Here is a 23,662-nt window from a genome sequence, read left to right as displayed (position 1 = left end):
AAGAAAATTTTGCCAACAATGATAATTTATTTATGTTTATGATTAACAAAACTTTGCCAAAAATGATAATTTAATTTATGTTTATGATTAAGAAAATTTTGCCAACATTGATAATTTATTTATGTTAATGATTAGGAAAATTTGGCCAAAAATGATAATTTATTTATGTTTATGATTAAGAAAATTTTGCCAAAAATGATAATTTAATTTATGTTTATGATTAAGAATATTTTCCCACAATGATAATTTATTTATGTTTACGATTAAGAAAATTTTTCCATCAATGATAATTTATTTATGTTTATGATTAAAAAAATTATAAATATTGGCCATAGTACGATTTTAAAATGTCATTCACACGCTGCAATTTCACCAACAACGAAAAGTTTTTTATGTTTATGAAAAATTATAAATATTCGCCAGAGTTTGATTTTAACGATAATTCACACACTTAAATTTTGCCAACAAGGAAAATTTATTTGTAATAGGATAGCAGTTTGGTTGAGCGTAAAAATATGTGTGTAAAAGGGACCTGTCTGCCGAAACAAAAAAATTAGCTCGGCTTTTTTTTGTTATTTCATCTTTTAGGGGGTTAGATTAGGAAGCCCTTAGCTCTGAAAAGAAGCACAGGAAAGCACATGATTAGCGATCACATTCTGTAGACATCGTTTGATTCATTTTCCCCAAAAAACACCCCACTGGATTTCTTTGAGACTTTCGATAAGAATTCGCTTTTTTTACGCATATATTTCTTCAAAGTCCGCCCACTTGGGAAATTAAAGACCAAAATCGATTACCAGATTTCTAACAATCAAAGAAAGTCAGTTAAATTTTCTCAAAAATTCCAAATTGTAAGAAACGTGTGAAATTCAGACAATCGAAAATTATAAAAAGGAATATAAGAAAAAATATTTGAAAAATAAATCTATAGAAATCTGAAATTATTTCGCAAAAGCATTTAATTATTAGGAAATCAGAAAAAGTTCTAAAAATGGGTTGAATCGAGTAATTGTAAATTGAAAATAGGGAAATCCGAAATAAAAAAATCAGTAGAAATTCGAAAGAAATCTGCAATGTAAATAGCTGCTGTTCTCGGAATGCGAGGTGCTACATTGGGGAGCGGTCGACAACAGTGAAGGATTTAAATGGAGGAATTCAAAAATTCCAATTCAAAGCAAACATGAACAGACCAAATTGTTAAAGAATTAATTAACATTACATTAAATTATAGTGGGTCTAGCTGATCAAAGCAAAAGGAAATCATGAACTACGTGAGACAAATCAGGAATATTTCACCGAAATCTTAAAAATCAAAGATTTTGGCACACAAAACTAATAGCGAAACTAAGAGAATCTGAAGGAAGGTGGGGTGGCGGAGTGGTTAGCACTTTCGCCTCACAACAAGAGGAGCCGGGTGCGATCCCAGTTTGTAGCACAGAGTGAAAGCTCGGAAAAAATCCTGCGTTGAATCTACATGTTCGATCCCCACTGGTTAAAGGGGTTAATCCTCGAGCTCTTCGATTTCACATTACCATTAAAACTTGTTGAGGTTAATAGTTAGTGTAGAGAGCGGTTGACTCGCCTGGCATGACGGGCTAGCCACTAGCCTCCTACGCATTTGTAACCCGGCCTTCTGAATTAATAGCTTTAAAAGTCGCTTGATGACTTAGGCCTAAGGTGGTGCTTTGGGTATTAGCCTAGCTGATTATTATTATTTATTATTTTTAAAGTCGCTCGATGACTTAGGCCTAGCTGATTATTATGGGAAATAATTAAATCTTTGATAATCAGCAAAAATAGCAAAGTAATCATAGCTTAGGCCGAAATATCTTTCCTGGAAGTCGTAGAAATCAAAGACAATTTGCGCAATCATAAAATCAATTTGGAATCAAATGAAATCTTTGGAAATCAGAAATCCGGTGTCCATTTCTACCAAACTGAGGGGCGTTTTTTCGATCTCGCTTTTTATTTTCCAATTTTATTCAACAGTATAATCGCATTTGCGAGTCCAACCTTGTCTCGAGGAAATGTTCGGAAGGGATCAGTGAAATATCGCAACTTCTCGCGTGGAATACGATATTTTAGCGGATTGCCTCTACTGAATATTAAAATCGTCGTCGATGCTTGTTGCAATGGGAGATTGGTAAATCAAGATCATATTTTTACACGTAGATTTCGACAGAGCCGCGATGTGGTAAGGGTCGGCGTTTGTGATCCGTGAGCAATTTTTGCGATAGAATATAGAGACGGTTATACATTTTCGTTCTCAGTTTGTGAACTAGCGTGAATGCATTCATTTCTATCAAGAATATCGATCTGCTTTAGCTCGTCTACCCTCAACGATGGGGACGGGAGGGGTTAGCAATAAGTGGGGTGGCAGAGTGGTTAGCACTTTCGCCGCGCAGCAAGTGGAGCAAGGTTCGATCCTAGCTTGTGGCCCTGGGTGGAAACTCGGAACCATTAATTCTTCCACGTTGAGTATGAAAGTTCTTTCCCTACTGGTTAAAGGGGTTTTCCACCGAGCTCTTCGGTTTCCCTTTTCCATAAAACTGGTAGAGGTTAACGGTAATAGAAAGTGTAGGGTGAGGTTGGCTCGCGTGGTATGAAGGGCTTGCCACCACCCTCCTACGCATTGTAACCCGGCCACTTGAATGAATGGATGGCTTTAAAAGTCGCTAGATGACTTAGGCCTAAGCGGTGCCTTGGGTATTAGCCTAACTGATTATGACGTTGGCCACGCACTGTCTCTCAAAAATTATTTTGATGGGCAATATTTTGATATCGCAATATTTATTTCGTAAATTTTTAATACGCATATTTTCGATTGAACGAAAATGGGAAAACATATTAACAGAAAATACCTTTATTTATTAATATCAACTGAGGTTGTAACTGTACAGATGTTTTTCTAAGAAATACGAAAAATTTTCTTTGCCGACTAAAATGTGCAATCTCGGATCGAGTCTACGACAAACGCCCGAAATAATTTATATACGCTTTATATCTAAATACTAGGCCTGGAGATTTCCAGAATAGATACAACAATAAAGGGGGTGGAAACATAGATTTCCAAAAATTCCATAGATGTCGCTCTCCTGCGGCAAACGAACGCGGGAATTAGGAATTTCTGGATAAAGGGATATGGTAGTGGACAGCAAAATAGAATTAGATCTATATCATCTATTGCCGAGGCTTAGTTCAAAAATGTGTCTAGACTACAATTCTTAGGGAAACTTCGGTGGATTGCTAATAATGAGTAATCCTGCTGATACAAGTTTTTAAATAATTCATAAATACCTGAGCATTTCTTAGTATATAATAACCTACTCCAACTCGGCCATATATGACATTCTATAAACTACGGGAGGTCACGTGTTTATGTAAGTTTTATTGTACTATTAAAGATAAGAGACCACGTGAAAAAAATTATATTATATACAGGCGAATAAAACGTTTTAGGGTGAAAAGAGTACACTTTTATTCCACGAACAGGCGAAAAGAAACCATCTCATTATATTATATTATATTAAGAGCTTTTAGAAGGACGTCAACCCAACGGAGAATAGTTGCAGATTCAAAATATCATTTAAAAAAACCCCATGGTCTGTATTTCTAGGCTTAGTATTTAGAAAGCAGTGTAAGGGAGAATGACCCGCCTTAATTTTGTTATTAAACGAAGCGCTTACGTTTAAAATACCCAATTATAAAGTTTTCGTTGCTTTCCATTTCGTAGTTAATTAGAAATAATAAGTGGAACACCAAATCAATTGGAATTTTAGCGTGGTAATTGAGGTCATTGACTACACGTTATTTCTCAATGGCCGCTATCCCCAACATAGAGCTTCGGCTTGCGTACCAAATGTAGATCCTACTGATACCGTGGCCGAAACCGAAATAGCTCCTATAGAAAAATGGGATTCTACTACTGAATTTTTACGCGGGTGCTTACGTAGTTTTAAAAACACGCGCTCACGCCTATTTTTTAGAGCACGCGCTAAATTGACATCGCCATGGGTGCGTCAAAATTCTAAGAAGGAATTCTTATCCTGAGAAGAGTTCTTCGTGAGAATTTTTCTCCCCGTGAGAGCTCGCTAAAAAGCGTCAAAGGTAAAAAGATTCTTCTAAAGATGGCGGCGTACGAGAATCGCACGAAAGTTGTAAACTAAGCCTTTGACAATAAATATTATTTTTACACAGTTTTACGACAATATATAACGGAAGAAAACATTTGATTTATAACGTAAAAGTAAGGTTTCATCGGAAATTAACTTACCATTCTGTATTCTCTGAAATTCATTTTCGTCCACAAAAATATCATTATGTTTATTTTCTTCAGCATCAAGTACAATGATTAGAATATTAGCGGCCATTTTTATTTAAAATACCCCCCTTTTTGACCAAGTGAACTCGTGAGAAGAGATTACGTCACCACCTGTGAGAAGGACCGTCAAAATTTTGAGAAGTGAGAATTCTCACAAATTTTGAGAAGTGAGAATTCTCACAAATTTTGAGAAGTGAGAATTCTCACAAATTTTGAGAAGTGAGAATTCTCACAAATTTTGAGAAGTGAGAATTCTCACTATCAAGGGAAGAATTCTTAGAATTTTGACGCGCCCCATATCTATATAATCTACCAGATTCAGAGGGTAAAATTAAGATAAAACCGTAGTCAATGACGTCACAAACTAGGCTCGATAAAATTATCGTTTAATATAAAAGCCGCAGCGGGGCGCTGCATGTAAATTCATTTTAATATTAAATAAACGTAACGACAGTATTTTATCAAGTGAGTCACATTTTCAGAAAGCCAGTGATCATATGAACGAGAAAAATATAAAGTAGTTTAATCTAGGAGCAAAAAACACAAGGATAACTCAGCTAGCCTTTAAACACGCTAACGCAGTGTTGTGTACAAATTTCATTGGACGAGCCTTTACGCGGAACGTTTTATGGGGGGGGGGGAGACAATTTTCCCTTCCGACGGCATCAGTCATTAAAGCGTCTAACCAATGAAAAATGTACACAAGAAAATGCACGACTTTTGACGGGTTGCGTTCTCCTTGTGTGGGCAGTGCTGTGTTTAATGAGGAAATAAGATTTAAACCACTTAGTGTACAATAAAAGTTTTTATTAGAAAAACGACGACTAGTTTCGTTTCCCATTCGGGAACTTCATCAGTGCTGTGTTTGTTGCTCCTAGGTTTAATTTTTATTCCGAAAACCTATTTGCAACTTAATAAGAATAAACACAGTGGCGTAGACAAGGGGGGGGTTTCCGGGTCCAGACCCCCCTTGGGCCTACCTTTGGGTGTACTAAATTTCCACCCCCTTCTCGACCCCCTCTTAACATTCACGTAATTTGACCCCCCCTTGACGAATTTCTGGCTAGGTCACTGAAAGGTGATTGGATAAGAGAATGGCTTGTGGCGTGTGTACTCACGCGATGGTGTCGATCATGTCGAGTCCCATTTCGACGGTGCAGTGGGCGTGGTCCGAACGGGGCTCCGGAATCCCGGACACGCAGTAATAGCAGTCTCCGAGAATCTTGATCCGTAGACAGTGGTTGTCCTGCCCATGCAACGAGAACAAAAACCTCCATTAATATCAATCACCTCAAATTTCGAGCAAAGCGACCCGAATTAGTTTTAATTTAATTAGTAGTTTGCCTGAGCGATAGGCCTAAGACTTAGTTTTCACCGACACATAATTTGAGAACGGAAATAGTACTCGGGGAAAATAGAGTTGGTTTTAAGTGGTAAGTGGTTTAAATGATAAACCTAAGCGAATTATTAATTATCCTAAGTGTAGATAGTCCGAAGCATTTTAGTTACCCGGACAACCGAACTATTTCAAACGAGGGGATAGACGTAGAAAATGTGGAATTTAAAATGTATTTCGAGGGCTTGGGGTTTCCGCTGGCTACTTGCGGTCTATATACAGGGTGTTTCAAAAGGTAATGCAAAAATTTGAAGGAGTTGTAGGGGGTGAGTTGAGAAGTATGCCTGTTTTTCCCCCATTTTCCTACGATGAGTTAAAAGAGCGCCAGAGAGCTTCAAAGTGTGGCCTACTAGCCCCGGGAAGTAGGCTGCAACAAGCGCAAAAGGAAAAAGGATTTTGTAAACAAGTCGAGGTAACAACCGGAATAAAGTAAACTTAAACAGTATTTTAAATCCCTGTTGCTTGGTTTTGCCCTTGTCGCAGCCTACTCAGTGGCGGCGCTAGGTGGTAGGCCAGGTAGGCCACTGCCTACCTTAAAATTTTGAGGGGCCCCAAAATCATCGTTTAAGGGGCCCCAAATTAATCTAGAAAGGGTCTCAAAATTGTCCCAAGAGATAAAATTATTTATAAATAACAATGAAACAATAGTCGATAATGTATTTAGAAATTTTTGAGGTATCTCCTAGTAAATAATACCAGTTCTGTTATATTTGGACTCGATTTACTGTTGTTAGAACTTTTTTGTTCGTCATGTACATCACTACTTTATTTTATTGAAGCATTTCGTTGAGAAAAGGGGGGTGCCGGGTCGGGGGCCCATTTATTTGGTTTGCCTACCCTCGCGAAAATTCCTGGCGCCGCCACTGAGCCTACTTCCAGGGGCTAGTAGGCCACACTTTGAAGCTCTCTGGCGTTCTTTTAACTCATCCTAGGAAAATTGGGAAAAACAAGCATACTTCTCAACTCACCCCCTACAACTCACTCACATTTTTGCATAACCTTTTGAAACACCTTGTATATTTGAATAATGAAGGCTTAACAGAAAACATTACCGGAAATTAATATCCCTAAAATACTACTTAGACGATTAGTCAGCTGAATTGTCATTAATATTCTAAATTTTCCTATGGGATAGCCACTTCGTAAAAACCTGTACACTAGGTGTAATGCTAAATCTGTAATCAATTACGTCAGGAATCCATACCTCTACTTGTAATGCTTATCGCGGCAGATTTTCGTCTCGATGTGGCCTAGGAGCAACAAACACAACACCCCACACAACCCGTCAAAAGTCGTGGATTTTCTTGAGTACATTTTTCATTGGCTAGACGCTTTAGCGCCTGCTGCCGTCGGAAGGGGAAATATTGGAAATTTTCTTCCCCCACTCGTAAAACGTCCAGCGTAAAGGTTCGTCCAATGAAATTTGTACACAACACTGCCTTAGCGTGTTTAAAGGCTAGCTGCGTTCTCCTTGTGTTTGTTTCTCCTAGATGTGGCTGACGGTTTTTTTGACGTCACCATGTTAACTTAACAAACAACTACGTGAGAGGGGAGTGCGCGCAAAGGGGATTTTTTCTCTCGTAGGCGGGGCCAAAGCCGTCAGAGTGATCTTACTATACGCGATACGGCAGGATAAACATTCCAAGTAGAGGTATGGATTCCTGGTTACGCAATTACTTTAGTACAGTGAAAGCGACACGCGTGTACACTGATCACACACATACATTTTTTGAAGTTAGCTATTAGTACAAAAGTTTTTCTATTTTAGCAAATTCTGTCTTATAGTTATAAAAAATAGTAAATAATTAAGTTATTTTCATGTTTCTGAAACTAATTATTATTAGGCCAAAAGATTATATTTTACGCATATTATGTTCAGATTTAACAAGGAAACTTTTATGAAATTTTTAATATTATATTAAATTGTATTTTTTTAGATTACCTAATATAGAATTTAAAATTTTCCGAAATGGAAGCAATGGTGATCAGCCTCTCGATTTCAAAGAAGGTTATGATTGAATTGAATGAATATTATCGCTAATTGTCTCCTCCTTTGTAGAAAATGGATCATTTGCCGACAGGCACTAGCGAATACTAGAAACGCATACTCTCCCTATTTACTCCTGGTATTATTTAACGACGAATGTATACGGTATATTTATTTAAAAAAGGTTAGTATAAAACAAAACGTAGACAAAATACCCGGACTACGTGGGAGGTTAATGCTTTTTGTTTTGTTTTTAATTGTATTTTCGGCTCGCCCTGCACCGTTCCGCCTCCTCCGAGACAAACAAGGCCTCCCAATCGGTTCACGTTTTTGGTCGATGAAAGGAGGCTCAGCCGACAAGGAGTTTTTACAGCTGGATGAGCACGCCCTGTCTCCTAACAGACATTTTTATTAGCATAGCATTATGTGTAGTCATGAGGGAGGCAGCACTCGCGACTCACGTGTATAAATATATGTTCAGCAGACCTTGCGGATGGTGGGGTGGCGGAGTCGTTAGCACTTTCGACTCGCGGCAAGAGTAGCCGGGTTCGATCCCGCCTTGTGGCTCTGGGTGAAAGCTCAGAACCACTCCGAGTTTTCCAGTTCCCCCCTCATTGGTTAAAGTGGTTTACTCCCGAGTTTTTCGGTTTCCCCTTCCCATAAAAACTTGTAGAGGTTGGCGGTAATAGTGAATGCAGGGAGCTGTTGGCTCGCGTGGCACGAAGGGCTTGCCACCACCCTCCTACGCATTGTAACTTGGGCCTAATTTGGTGCCTTTGATATTAGCCTAGCAGGTTATTATTATAATTAGTTAGGAAAATCAATAGTATTTTGAACCACACACTTCCATTCGCCTATATGGGTTTTACCATAAGTAACATAATAAAAATATGTATTAACAAACATTATCAAAATCATTAGTATTTTGAACCACACACTTCCATTTACCTAAGTGGATTTTACCATAAGTAACATAATAGCAATAGCTAAATCAATTAACATAAATTACCACCTAACTAACATTCACAGTAATCAAGGATTAGTTCAGCACAGAGCCCCCTAGTATCTATCACAAGTAACATAATATAAGATAATATCTCTGATATTTAGACACTAGGGGGCTCTCTGCTGAGACCTAAACCATACATGGTTGCACTATAACACTGAAAATCAATTTTGTTATAATATTTCCTAATTTGCATACTTATAGGTATTATGTTACTTATGCTAGTATCTAAATATTCCCAAGACCCTTCTATAGCCCTGCTATTATCAAGAACGTTAATACCACAAGTTAATAATTGTGTCCCTCTAAGTCAGAATCCCTAATAAGCTCCCATGTAGAATAACTTTTTTGAAATATTTGTTTCATTTGGTTAAATATCGCCCACATCTAAATTCGGCAGCCACTTCATCTAACGCTTCTAAGGCATAAGCGTAAAGATTTTCAATTACTCTATTTCTACCATGAGCCTCAAAATCATAGTAGCAAATGGAGGCCACCAGGCGGCGTACGATATTCCTTACGTTTCCCTTCATATAAGGCGTTTGATATCCAACTAAACTGCCTTTGATATTGATTTAGCGGGACATTATTATAAACTTATGATACTACTCAGTTGGATTGCGACTACCAATAGAAGCTGGATGAGTGTTTCAGTGTCAGATTTAAATCGGATTTTTATTGATTTTAATTGATTTTATTGACTTTATTGCTTTTTTAAGATTTTATGCCGGTTTTCCTTGACAAATTGATAAATAATTTGAGTTCAGCGATATCGTAAACTATATTTTAAATTTATCTTTATTAAATTGAATTACTAATTTATAGTAAAATATAATTGCTTATTCTCAGGATAAGATTTAAACAAGAATGTATTTATTTATATATAGGAAGAATGATTATGTTGCGACAATCGCCGGGCACGTTGAACACCTTTCCCCCGTCTCGCGCGGGGGGAAAGACAAAACGTCACCGGCGTTTGATTTCCATCGCGTAGGTGACGTAAATTTTAAGCAGCCAATGAAATACCGGGACTATTCGTTTTATTTTAAACGGAGGAGCGAACTGGGGGGACCAACGGGTGGATTGAGAGAAAGGCTAAAAACCGTCTCGCCATAGACATTCTCCCTAGGTATAAATAAATACATTCTTGATTTAAATGAATGATTTTTAAAAAAATTACTTGATTGAGGGTGTTATATTACTTATGGTTTCACGAAAAAATTGTGAAAGATGGCGGCTGTGACTTATAGGCAAGGCGTGACGGGGGAGATAGGGGTGAAAGCTACCTGAATACGCTACTTGAATTCGTGACTAATAAAAAGCTTCTCTCGGTTGTATGCGTGTACTAGTTCGTATTCGTTGTAGGGAAACCTTCCAAGTGATGTGGAACCCACGCTAAGCACGCGCCTATATGACCATATTTATAAAAACAAAAAATATATAAAACTGACAACGGATGAAAAATGTTCCCAGAGTTGAAGTTTTTTGTGTATTTTTTTTAATACAACGAGGAGGTTTCAATCTGCTTGATATTGATTATGAAAGTAGCATAGACGCACCGGCCCAGGAAAAAGAGTGCACTTAAAGTGACTTGTAAAATCGCACCCTTTTTCTACATACAGGCATAACATGGTAGGTTTTCAAACTCTAAATTAAAATGATTTGTGTATATGTATATGTTTATAGTAGTTATTTTTTACTATGATATTTCAGTATATTTTCGTGATAAATATTTTGAAGGTTAAGATTACCATTTTGAAGGTCGAGATCACCATTTGTTTAATGGGTATTTGGGTATCCCTTTTGTTTAAGCCTTGTTTTTTCTTTCACTTAAGTTCAAAGTCATCTATATGATCATGAACATATCGAACATATCAATGGGACTTCATAAGTTACGGATCATGTGAAGATAACGAGTTAATTTCCAGGAACACAATGGGCTGTGGTGGGCTAAGGAGCCTAGCAACCTAAAAACCGCAATTCATACAACCGACTTTTTAATAGGACCCTCTGGGTTCTTGCCCACCTGCCCACCTATCCTGTTTCACTGATATACATTTCATATGCACTCACAAGGAGACTACCCGAGGTGGTTTTCACCGATTTGGTTGAAACTCGGGGGTTAGGTAGACCTTATGGTAGTATGAAAATTGGCAAAGGGAAAAGTTGCAATGGGCAACCGAAAATGTTCTTGACCTCTCCATTTAAAAAGCATGGGATTTCATCGGTTACCCAAATTTTGTTAAAATTTAACCAAAATTGTTCAATTTTACCCAAAATAGGCCAAATTAATCTTTTTGTGTAAGTTTTGAAAATTTAATTTTTTAAAATTTTTTTTAAGTTAGTAAGTACCCAGTAAAACCTCGAAAATCCCATGGTTTTTTAAATTGATTTTTTGTTTTGAGATATCAAAAGCATTTTCGGTTGCCATGCGAAAACTAAAACCCATTGCAACTTTTCCCTTTGGCAATTTTCATACTACCATAAGGTTTACCTAAACCCCGAGTTTCAACAAAATCGGTGATAACCACCTCGGGTAGTCTCCTTGTCAGTTTGAACAAATTTAGTTTGCTTTATTAAAATCTTAAAAAACTATCTCCATTTCGAGACGAATCCATTATTAACAAAAGTCTTTGATTAAGTTAATTTTTGTCAATTCACACTTCAATAATTCCCATTGAACGATTGGCTAGGATGACGCCAAAGCTACTCTTTCGACGGTCCTTGTACAATGAATACGCTCGTTTTAAAGCTCTAGGGAAAACGCCGCTATGGTGAGCGAAAAACTTGTGCTAGGCCTAACAAAGTTTTTTTTGCGTCGACGAGGAAAAATTATGTTAAGCCTAACCGAAAGTTTTGCGTCAACTCTGACCATCATTTTGATAAATGAAACCCAGTAAATGTCGAACCTAGGCGACTTCGTTTGACTCGAGTATGGATTGTAAGCCACTATTAGATCTTATTCGAGAGAGTTCCAATTTGAACAAAGCTATCGACGCTTTTCAATTTTGATATATTTGAATTTAGAGTAGTGCTTCAAACCGCCCATTAATCAAATGATTCAGTTCGTACTTTTCAGATATCTGAAGGTAAATTGGTAATTAGATCAGGTTATATTCCCCTCACCCACCAATCTGATTTCAAATTGTATCTGATTCCTTATCTCAAGTAACCGATCTCATTAATTTCATCAGATTCAGTTATCTAAACAGTTATCTAACTTCTAGTTTTATTATATCTTCTGGAAAACAAATCAAAATAAATATAAATACAAATACAAATTTCGGAACGATTTTAATCGAGAGAGATATATAATCGATAAATATGAGGTATCTGAAATTCGGATTAGTTTCGGGTTTAAACTATCTGGTTGTAATTTTGAACTATGTCTACTAATTTGATAAACTCTTAGTACGCATGCAGATAATCTGATGTCTGATCCATCGTAATTATTAACTCGGTTCAGATAACGCATTATAGGCAAAGACGTTCGAGGAAATTCAGGTTCCAGACAAATCCTTTTCGGGCTTCTAAAATTAGGTAAAATTTGCAGGTAATCGGATTCGTTAAAATATTCATTTTTCAGACTTAATTGGAAAGATAAGGAAAGAATGGTTTTTAATACTTTCTGCAGTGTAATTTTTACATTTTACGTCGTTAGATGAAGTAAAGTATGCGAAAAATTGTTTACGTTTCATTTAGATACTTATCTCGTAAGCAATATGTCTGCTTAAATCCATTAAGCCAAAGCAAAAATTGAATAATATAATTTTCGTTCTCTCGGTAGAACCTAATATACGATAAACAGTCTAATAAAATAAGCATATGGCTCTTTGAGAAGTGTTGTTTCCCAGTTGTAGTGTTTTGCTTATAGAGAAATTTCACTTTATAACTTTGGCTATAGCCACCATTTTGTGCTTGTTTTCTTTCTCTATGCGAAAAAGCATGGATGACGTCGTGTCACGTGAGACTGAAATTACTGAATAGAGCCAGAAATTCTGTTATCACGGCCCCTCGAGAAACCGTTCCGTTGAAATTTCAAATAGCTTATATCAAGACGCATATAAGTAATTAAGAGCTATGTACGATAACATTGTCCCCTGCTGCCATGATCTTGTACTTCTCAGAATCAAAACGTCCTAAACATCCGTCTCTATCGCCATCTGGTTAATGCAAAAGTGCGATACAGTTTCTCCGCCCCGATTCAAGATTGAAGAATAGTAAGATATTTTTGTTAAATTTTTTGTTGACTGAAGTATTATAATACATAAGTATAATAATAAATAATAATAACAATAAACAATAATAATAATTTAAAAGACTTGCTAAAAAATACTTATATAAAAAATTAAGGACAACTAAAATTAAAAGTGCACAAGAAAAGTGTATTTATTAAAAACCGAACCCAGTTTATTAAAAAATTTTGGTTTTTAATAAACTTCTTTGTGCACTTTTAAATTTTCGTTGTTCCTAATTTGTTGGAAAAAAGTACAATAATAATAAATTATAACTTAAAGAGTTCATTGAGAAGTATAACTTCGTGGCCGCAGCTTTTAATATTTTGGTATTTCTTAGTTACTTCTACCCGTTGATGATTATATTGAGACGTGTGCGATTGGCAGTGAGGATTCCCGAACTAACAAGGAGGCATCCCGAGGTGGTTCTCCCCAATTTTTTTCAAACTCGGGGGTTAAGTAGACCTTCATGTACCTTGAAAGCTCCTAAAGGGAAAAGTTTCAATAGGCGCGTTCACACTAGACCCTTTGAAACCGTTTTAAAACGGTTTCGAAAGATCAAACTGTAAAATTTTGCTATCGAATGTATTTATCGTATGGCTATTAATACAATCAACACCGAAAATGTTCAATTTTATCTTTCGAAACCATTTAAAAACGGTTCCAAAGTGTCTAGTGTGAACGCGGCTATAGGCCATTGGTTTTGCCATGGCAACCAATGTTTTTTTCACAACTCAAGTTTAAACTTTCTCCGCGTAAAAAAAAACGAATGACCGAAATTTTGCGCTTTTACCCATATTTTCGATTTTAACCAATTTTATCGATTTCACCCAATTTTATCAATTTTACCCAATGGTTTTTCCGAAATTTAAATTTTTTTAATTTTTTGAAAATGTCCAAGGATCCTTACAAACCATGATTTTCTCATGCTATTTTACGTAGATAAAGTTTAAACTTGAGTTGTGAAAAACAAGCTTTTCACTTTAGGAGCTTTCAAGATACATAAAGGTCTCCCGAGTTTGAAAAAAAAATCTAAAACATTACGGGCAGGGATGCTAATTGAAATCAAAGATTTGATATAATTATAGGCATATAATTCTCGTCTAACCCTATTAAAGAAAGATAAACTAGACTTTCTGTAAATTGGAATTTAGACGATGGCGCCTCTTACGGGTGACACTTTTCCTAATTACGCGTGATCCAAGTCGTCCCGAATATCCAACGCCCTTCGCGATAAAAGAAACGAAACCCGACCGACCCTTTCGCGGAGGTGGACGAAGTACCAGAAATAGCCCCGTACTGGACGTGGTTTTGTTCGCATCTAAGTTATGGCCATTACCGTGACCGATGACGCGATAAAACTATAAATTTTTGGAGAAGAGAAAGGTGTACTGAGTCGGTGATTCCGCAAACAAGGCCATCTTTATCAAAAAGTGTGAGATTCGCTTCAAGGCCATTGGCGTGGCCGTACCATGTCGTGTTAGAAAGAAGTAGGTACCGGGCTTGGCCCTTCAAATTATCTCAGTTAAACCGGTTGCCAAAGAAATTACGAAAGTGAAAAGAGGCGTTCGGGATCACGTATATTCGGAGATGTTGTGATAGATGTGAAATGTACCTAGGCGTTACGCCACTATCCAGAGGCCATGGTGGTTTGTAAGTTAATTAACTTTAATGGCGCGTGTGGGTAGGTAAAGAGCCCGTAGTTAGTGAGTGTGTTGGTGGAACTTACGCTGGCCAGCTGATCGAAGCGTCCAAAGAGTTCGTTCAAGAGGCGTACCAGTTCTTGGGCAGTGCACTGAGACGCTAACACCGTGAAACCCACAATGTCGGCGAAGAGTATACTGCAAAAGAAAATAATTTATAAATTATTATTATTTAATAAATTAAATTATTATATTATCAATATTAGTATTAGCTATATTATATTATCAATATTAGTATTAGCTGCAAAGGTTGGAGCGTGTTCCTTAAATTTCGCATCCCTGTTCTGGGCACTAGGATAAAAATACAACTGTTGATTTATTTAGTATTTAAATTTTAAATTAGGATTTGTTGACAGTAAATTTTCATTAACCTTCTAACCCTTTTAAATTCTAACACGAGCGAAAGCTATAATAGAGCAATAATTGTAAATTTTACAGGAATGCTTTTCGAGAGAACCGGCTTATTTCGAATTTCTTTTACCGCTCGCAGAGCAGAAGAGATCGATCCCAGAGTGCCCTCGGGTCGTTTTCGAAATACAATCTAAATCATTCGCGTACAAGGAAACCTATTTGAACTCGTAAACTGATTTGGCGATTAGAATAAAGGCTTAGGATTATTTTATTTGGTTTAAACGATATTAGTGTAGTGCCTCGATGGCTCAATAGATGTCGTTGTCAGCATGCCAGTCCGACCTCGTGTATTAGGTTCGAACCAGGCTTAACTGCAAATTGTATTTCGAAAATTATAATAAACATCTCTTCAATTGAACAAAATAAAGTTAAATATGAAAATGTACAGGCCTTTATTGTGCTTATCATTATAAACTGTAGTGGATGAACTATTTTTAAAGAGTTACGAGTTATTATCTTCGCAGGGTTACACCGATAAATCAGCGGCTGAAACGATATGGGCGCCTTTGTTTTGTAGTGGAAAACGTTAAAACTACGGGAAAGAGAAAAAAGACCAACAAATTTGGTGGGCAAACTAAATTTTAATTGAGATAATTCTTTAAACTTCGTCAAATGTAATGCGAACATTATCCGGGTTATAGCGTCTTTATCCGTTTGTTGACACGTTTAAAGTTCGCATCGCGTGCTTCTATTTAAATATTTTGATCGTTAGTCTTAAGTTGTCTTTTCGTCTAAAAAGCCTATCGCCCGAGTAAAATCTTAAATCTACTATACATTTCCGAAAATTGGTTTTATCATCTGTCTGTCTGCTAAAGGCTAGTGTTCGGCAGTCAATTAATTTTTATCCATGAATAAAATAAGCTCGGCTATATTTAAATAACCAATATATTGGTTATAGTTGAATAAAACTCGTAAAATGTTTAAATAATCGAAAGTGAATAAGCCTATTACTTAAATAAAACAAACAATTATTTAAATAAATATCACTTTTATTCAAATAAATGCTTGGTTGCGTAAAAAACATAATTAAATAAGTTAAAATTATATTCTTTTTACCAACGTTTTTTAAATAAATCGGAAAAATTTGTGGATAATGAATAAACAATTCCGAACACTACTAAAGGCATCCACACTGTTTGCGATAGAGCGCCCAAGCTTTGCATAATTGCTGACAATGTGCAAAGTAAGCGAATCGCGCTATTTATGTCTAATTTTCCAACCTAAGGCCCAGGGGTCTCCATGCTTTTATAATAAATTGAAATTGATTGAAGAACAACCTTCAAAGAAAGGGTTAAATTAGAAACATCAACAATATATTTATACTACATATATGTTAGGCTATAAAAGCAGGTAAATAAGCCAGCTCTAACTATCACTAAAGTTAGTAGCGTGAAACGAGAATAAGCAGACAACATTTAAAACAATATTTTCTTTGAAATATAGGTGACGCCACCGACTAATAATAACTGTTTCGGTTCGTACATGATTTCAAGAAAGTGTTCTTCAAGACCCCAGCTTATTTTATGGAAACACCAATTGTATGTTCCTTTTGAAACAAGGGTTCACTTAAGAGTTATTATGATAAAAATGATCTGTACCGCCTAGGAGCAACAGACACAGCACCCCACGCAAGGAGAACGCAACCCGTGAAAAGCAGTGTTGGGCACCGCTCATCTCATTGTGAGCGGATTTGTTATTATGATTGAAAATGAGCGGTAAAATATCTTTTTAAAAGAGCGCAAAACAAAAATGAGAGGCGCGCCAATTTTACCGCTCAAAAAAAGAGCGGAAAGAGAGGAGCGAGAGTTTTACCGCTCAAAAAAGAGCGGAAAGAGAGGAGCGAAAATGTTACCGCTCAAAAAAGAGCGGAAAGAGAGGAGCGAAAATTTTACCGCTTAAAAAGACGTGAGCGTGAGCGGCTCTTTGACGAAAATGCCCAACACTGGTGAAAAGTCGTGCCTTTTCTTGTGTACAGATTTCATTGGTTAGACGCTTTAACGACTGCTGCCGTCGGAAGGGGAAAACTAGGAAATTGTCTTTCCCCCCTCGTCCAATGAAATTTGTACACAACACTGCCTTAGCGCTTTTAAAGGCTAGCTGCTAAGTACCACAGAGGTAAAGTTAAATTCTATTTTATAAATAGAAAAATTCGCTGGTTAGCTGCGTGCGGTTTTTCATTGTCCAGGCTCATAGTTTGTTCATATATATTGTTTTTGATATTGATGGTGGTTGAAGGACGAAATATAGGCGTATATATATGAAATATGTATTACCGTCGGGGTCGGGTTGGCCTCCCATTTCTCTATTACGGAGAAATTGCCTTCGCCGATAGTGATATAAATGATACGCTTATACCCTGAATTCGACCCTTAAAACGGAGGCAGTTGACGATTGCACATCCATTTTAAAGTCGGTACCGTCCTGTTTATTTTTATTCCATCAGAAAGAAAAGAATGATCTCGTGATACGTGTACAGAAACCAGACATAAAAAGGGCCTTTTGTGGAAAATAAAAGATCTATGTACAAAGGGCGCCCTGAAAAAGGTTTCATCGAAAAACTGGGCCAATAAATTCTCACAGCTTAACATTAATCTCCTTCAACCGTATTTTCGCGGGTTTAAGTGAATCGTAACGTTGTAACGTCACGAAGATATATTATACTAACTTCGAAGTCCGTTCTTCGTCTACTAGTCGAGTTGATAGTATAATTCTTAAAATAAAAGAATGCATTTATTTATTTTTAGAGAGAATGACTGCGTTGAGTTGTGAAAGTGGACATATAAATAGCGCGATTCGCTTACTTTTTACACAGACAAAAAATGTCAAATTTTGGACGCTCTAAGACGAAGTGAGACAGACTGACAGACAGACAGACAGACACAAACTTTCAGAAAAACGTTTTAGATGAGTACGTCTGATCGAATAGGAGTTTTTATAAATTAACGTCGCCTTCTTGTTTGAATGTAGCTACTACGTCACAACTTTAACTCTAGGTGGTTTCTTTTCGCTTGTTCCGCGATTTCGGAGTAAGATAAGTAGAGTAACGCTATGATGTCATTTTACTACGATTCTGTGGTGGCGAATAGTTAGTCGGAGTAAAAACGTAATAAACGCCTGTGTGCATTAATTCTGGCTAGCAGACGACAAACTCCGATTTACTCTCTTTACACCTCCTTTTCAGAAGGAATAAAACTAGTAGCCCTAATACTCCGGAACAAGCGAATAGTTTATGGGGCGGAGTATTTCTCATCCCTGAAACAGACGAAAAAAAGAGTAAAAAGAGTACACTTTTAGTCCGAGAACAGGCGAAAAGAAACCACCTTTTGATAATATTACGAGCGCGCGGTTAGAGCGCGAGAAACCTTGGATTTTCACGTGCGCGTGCAAACTATTCTAATAAAACTATGACCTCGTGACGTAAGAGCAACATAAAAACAAGTTCGGCAAGCGAAGCTGAATTTATAAAAATAACTTTAGGAGGTTTGCTTTTACGTGTGTCCTATTTTCGTCGCGATGGTAACGAGTTTATGGTCACGTGATTATTTGCCGGAAGAAAAACCACGCCCCTCGGCCTTTCCTCGTCTAACCTTTCCCCCTTTTCCCAGTAAGGGTGGAAGGCAATGCGGTACGATCACAGTGTCTCGGTGTAGGCGGTGAATGCCTTATGGATATCATGAAAACGGAAGCGGTAGTTGCGGTTACCTGTTCTTTGTTCACATGAATCAGGAATCCATACCTCTACTTGGAATGCTTATCCTACCGTATCGCGTATGGTGAAACCACTTTGACGACTTTGGCCCCGCCTACGAGAGAAAAAATCCCCTCTGCGCGCGCTCCCATCTCACGTAGTTGTTTGTTAAGTTAACATAGTGACGTCAAAAAAAACCGTCAGCCACATCGAGACGAAAATCGGCCGTGATAAGCATTCCAAGTAGAGATATGAATTCCTGCTTGAATACATTCTGGCTACAAGATATGCCTACAACGCAACGAATACTAAGATATAACAGTAGAAATTTCAGTCCATTTTTTGGGTACGTCTTCACGCGGTATATATTGTTGCTTCCTAGAAAAACTCCCAAAGGAACGAGTTTGAGAAAAAACAATTTCTTACGCGCGGGCTTATAATAAATTGAAAAGAATACATCCTCTGTTTATACGAACGGAAATACGCGGAAACGGAATTGCCCAGCCAAAAAACGAGCTTGTAAGAAAGTACGAGAGAATAAAAGAAGCAACATTACATCCGCTCAGACAGTCTGTATGTTTTCTGGTCGCAATTTCTTACTGTCACGGCAGCGATATGGGAGAAAGGAAACAATCTATAAACAAAAGGAGGAAGTTCAAGAGCAAAAATAGAGGCGGGGGTGGATGAAGTGTACTCTGGAGTGCACGAGGAGGGCGCTTGTCGGTAACGAGCGCGCCCTGTTGTCGCTGTCCGCGAGGTGATTCGAGACAACGAAAAGCGATTAACGGAACCGGGTTAGGGCCAGTCTCGCCTCCGATTTTGGGTCACTAAAGCGTACTATAGCGTATATCTGACCATTATCGCGATCTTTAGCGGACGAAGAGACCCGAGAAAGGTTATTCTTGTTCTTAACTGATACCGTATTGGTAACGGATTTTAGGCCTTCTTCCGAGTTCCACGCGCTGTCAGGTAAAGCAACGGAGGTGGATTGCGCATGCTCGGTTGGATACTTTCCAACTTCGCTATCGAATCGTCAGCCTGCGCTTTATATAAGTGACGAGCGAGCGGGATTTGGGCAAAGGATTCGGCCCACTTTCGACGCCCGCCGATGCGAGAACGGCCTAGATGAGGAGAAGCCAAGAGGCCAAGGTTCCGTGGCCAATATCGAGCGAGTCGGGGGGGGGGGGGGAATAGGGGCAGACGCCAGACCCTCTTTATCCCCTCCACCCCCCAAAGCTTTTCCTTCAGGGACCACCGCAAAAACAAAAGATGGCCATTTTATCCGGACCTGTATGGATGAATATAAGTGTTTTTTTGTGTGTATATCGAGTCTTGGGTGTTATTGTTTCTATCGTTTAGTCCTCAGTATTCTTGGCTCACGCGACCCTGGCTGTCTAAAGGTCAAAAATTGATTCTGCGGAGATTACGGACGTAATATCTTAGCTCTTAGTCGCGGCTTTTATATCTTTCTTAAGATAGTGGAAATAAATTAACTTTCGTCTGGAACATAGAATATTTAATATTAATATAATATAAATAATATATTTAATCAGGGAGTTATTTTGACTCTATGTAACTTTCAAAAGTAATTTTTATGTTGTCTAAATTTCAGATAAATATTTATTTCAATAACGTATCCTTTTTGAAAATTTTAGAGATGTATAGTTTTAATAAGTTTTATAAATAATAAAACAAAAAATATTTTATTAATATATTAATAATAATCAGCTAGGCGTATACCCAAGGCACCACCTGAGGCCTAATTCATCAAGCGACTTTTAAAGCCATCAATTCAGGTGGCCAGGTTAGAATGCGTAGAAGGGTGGTTGCAAGTCCTGCAAGCCACGCGAGGCAACAGCTCCCTACACTAACTATTACCGTTAACCTCAAAAGGTTTCTATGAAAAGTGAAACTGAATAGCTCGGGAGAACACCTCTTAAACCAGTGGGGAGAGAACTTGCAAACTCAACGCAGAGTTTTCACCCAGTGCCACAAGCTGGGATCGAACCCGTCTCCTCTTACTGCGAGGCGAAAGTGCTAACCACTCCGCCACCCCACCTCAAGGACATATCAGAGAGCTTAAGCTCCTTAATATACCTCGTAGTAAGAACGTGTAAAAATTAATTAACTCGATTTTTTTAAATTTAATTTATTGATTATTGAACAATTAATGCTTCTGTTTCAGTCTAATTCATTACTTTGCTCCTATCGGTGAAATAATCTGGAATTTATTTAGATCTTAATTAAATTTAACCCTAGTTTCATATTTTAGATTACTTAGAAGTGAAGAGAAGCACATTGTGAAAAAACCAAATTAAAAGAGACTTATCAGTGATTCTTTTAAAAAAAAATCATTTTTTTTTTCAATCAATGAAATTACGCTTCTCCCGTTTACTTTCCCAGAAATCCGAAATTGGTCGAGAAATTCCGAAATCCTACAATAAATCCCAAAATTCAACGAGAAATTGAGAAATCCAGAAATCCACCGGGAAATCGAGAAATTGCGAAATCCGACGAGAAATCCCGAAATCTTTCGATAAATCCCAAAATCCGACGGGAAATCGAGAAATCCAGCAAGAAATCCAGAAATCCAACGGGAAATCGAAAAATTGCAAAATAGCGAAATCCTTCGATAAATCCTAAAATCCGACGGGAAGTCGAGAAATCCAGCAAGAAATCCAGAAATCCAACGGGAAATCGAAAAATTGCAAAATTGCAAAATCCTTCGATAAATCCTAAAATCCGACGGGAAGTCGAGAAATCCAGCAAGAAATCCAGAAATCCAACGGGAAATCGAAAAATTGCAAAATAGCAAAATCCTTCGATAAATCCTAAAATCCGACGGGAAGTCGAGAAATCCAGCAAGAAATCCAGAAATCCAACGGGAAATCGAAAAATTGCAAAATAGCGAAATCCTTCGATAAATCCCAAAATCTAACGAGATATCTCGAAAGCCCACGAGAAATCATGAAATCCAACTAGATGTCTTAAAATCCGACGAAAAATCCCGAAATAAAATCCAACAAGAAATCTTGAAATTCAGCGTGAAATCCCGTACCCATGTTTGGTGCGTATCTGGGTAGAAAAATGCTTTCAACGTGTTTTTTTCGTTGCTTAAAAATCATCAATATCTAATTAACATTTACATTTAAAACAAAAAGTCTCAACTGGAGTACACCCGAGTTTGCGAATTCTTCGTAAAAAAGTTAAACTCCATAATCCTTTATCGTAGTTGCGTGAAAACGGACAATTGAAAGAGACGAGCTGAAGAACGAAATAAGCTTTGAACGTGATCTCCTTCCGCGTCTTAAGAAATTAGTGTTCGTCTTCCCTTTGTTCTCCGCGAATTCTCAGATCGGAATAAATCACGAGAAAAGGATTAAAAACGATCCTTTCAAATCTTATTTCACTGAAAAATATAACCCACAAAATTGAAATTTAATTTAGCTATCTAGCTTCCAAATAATATACCGAAAATCTTAAAGAGAGTGTCAAGTTTTTTTAAAACAAAAAAGTAATTTAATTTTATATCCTCATTACCTACTCACAAGGAGAGTACCACAGGTGTTTATAAGCTTCGTGCCTAGTTTATACTTTGGTCAGAAATGTCGCCGCCTACCGACTGAGTTTTAAATCGAATGTGTCTGCTCATTCAAAATTATCTCGATATAAAAGCTGAACGTTTCAGGTTAAAGAACATTCATATTCAAAAGTCGTCTGCTATTTCTTCACACATTTAGTTGACAAATATTAAAGTAGATGGCGCTATCTTTTCTAAGCTCGAAGTCTATTGCCGATTTTGTTCAAAGTCGGGTGTAATGTAGACCGAAGGGCAGGTCACTTCCTTGATTAACGACGCACCCCTCGAAAGATTAAATCCGATTTAATCGTGATTATTTTTATTAAATTCAATTTAACCACGATTATGTTGATTAAATCACGTTTAATCACGATTAGAATGTTTAAATCTGATTTAATCATGATTAAATGATGAAATCTTATTAAAATGATTAAATCCTGATTGAAACGATTAAATCGTGATTAGTATGATTAAATCGCGGTTAGAAATTAGAACGAGAATCAAACACAATTGCGATAGAACCATATACATTAATAATTAATATTAAATTATCGTAGTTTAGTTTTGATTTTAATTATAAAATCTCGATTCGACCGATTATATTGATTAAATCGTGATTCGACCGATTATTTGGATTAAATCGTGATTAAAATGATTAAATCTGATTAAAATGATTAAATCTGATTAAAATGATTAAATCTGATTAAAATGATTAAATCTTACTAAAATGATTAAATCTGATTAAAATGACTAAATCCTGATTATAAAGATTAGATCATGATTAGGATGATTAAATATCGTTTAAATCGTGATAAGATTGATTGAGTCGTGATTAGATTTTATAATCTTGATTATTTTTTTTAATCTGGATTACCTTGATTTAACCACAAATACGCTGATTTAATCATTTTACTATGATTAAAACGCACCCAAAATGGAAGTGACCTGCCCCTCGATGTAGACCTGTATGAGATATGAAATTTCCCAAAAGGAGACGTTGCACTACCCATTCGATTTGCCATGGCACGGCCAACTTTGATCACGCGCTGTTCGCGCTACTACGGCCAACACATTCGTCGAAATTCCGCGAGCAAGGATTTTCCCCCTATAAACTGTACTATAATGTGTAGGAGTTCAGCGCCACGCTCGGTGGTTATATTGTCCCCAATGTAAAAACTATACTAAAAATAATAATCCGCTAGGGGCGCTGACGTCATACACATCTTTTGCTCATAGGTTAACACAGAAAAGTCAACGAATGAGATGGCCGCTGTAGCGCGAGAGATGCGCGAGAAATCAAAGTTGGCCGTGGCCATGGCAACCGAATTTTTTTGG

The 23,662-nt window shown here is 37.2% G+C and overlaps 1 protein-coding gene across 1 annotated transcript in view; it reads right to left on the bottom strand.

The window, feature by feature from the left end:
* The window catches only part of LOC149932261 (adenylate cyclase 1-like), a 144,958-nt gene that overhangs the window by 48,411 nt on the left and 72,885 nt on the right, over positions 1-23,662 (bottom strand). Inside the window, exons 5-6 of the mRNA XM_090156989.1 lie at positions 14,675-14,786; positions 5,440-5,567 (exon numbers count right to left, since the gene is read on the bottom strand). Coding sequence (XP_090013115.1) covers positions 5,440-5,567; positions 14,675-14,786 — 240 coding nt within the window. The remainder of the gene's footprint in view (positions 1-5,439; positions 5,568-14,674; positions 14,787-23,662) is intronic.

Source organism: Leiobunum rupestre, chromosome 8 (assembly GCF_980474605.1).
Source record: "Leiobunum rupestre chromosome 8, qqLeiRupe1.1.hap1, whole genome shotgun sequence".
NCBI classification, from domain to species: domain Eukaryota; kingdom Metazoa; phylum Arthropoda; class Arachnida; order Opiliones; family Sclerosomatidae; genus Leiobunum; species Leiobunum rupestre.
This window is presented reverse-complemented; position numbering and strand designations above follow the sequence as displayed.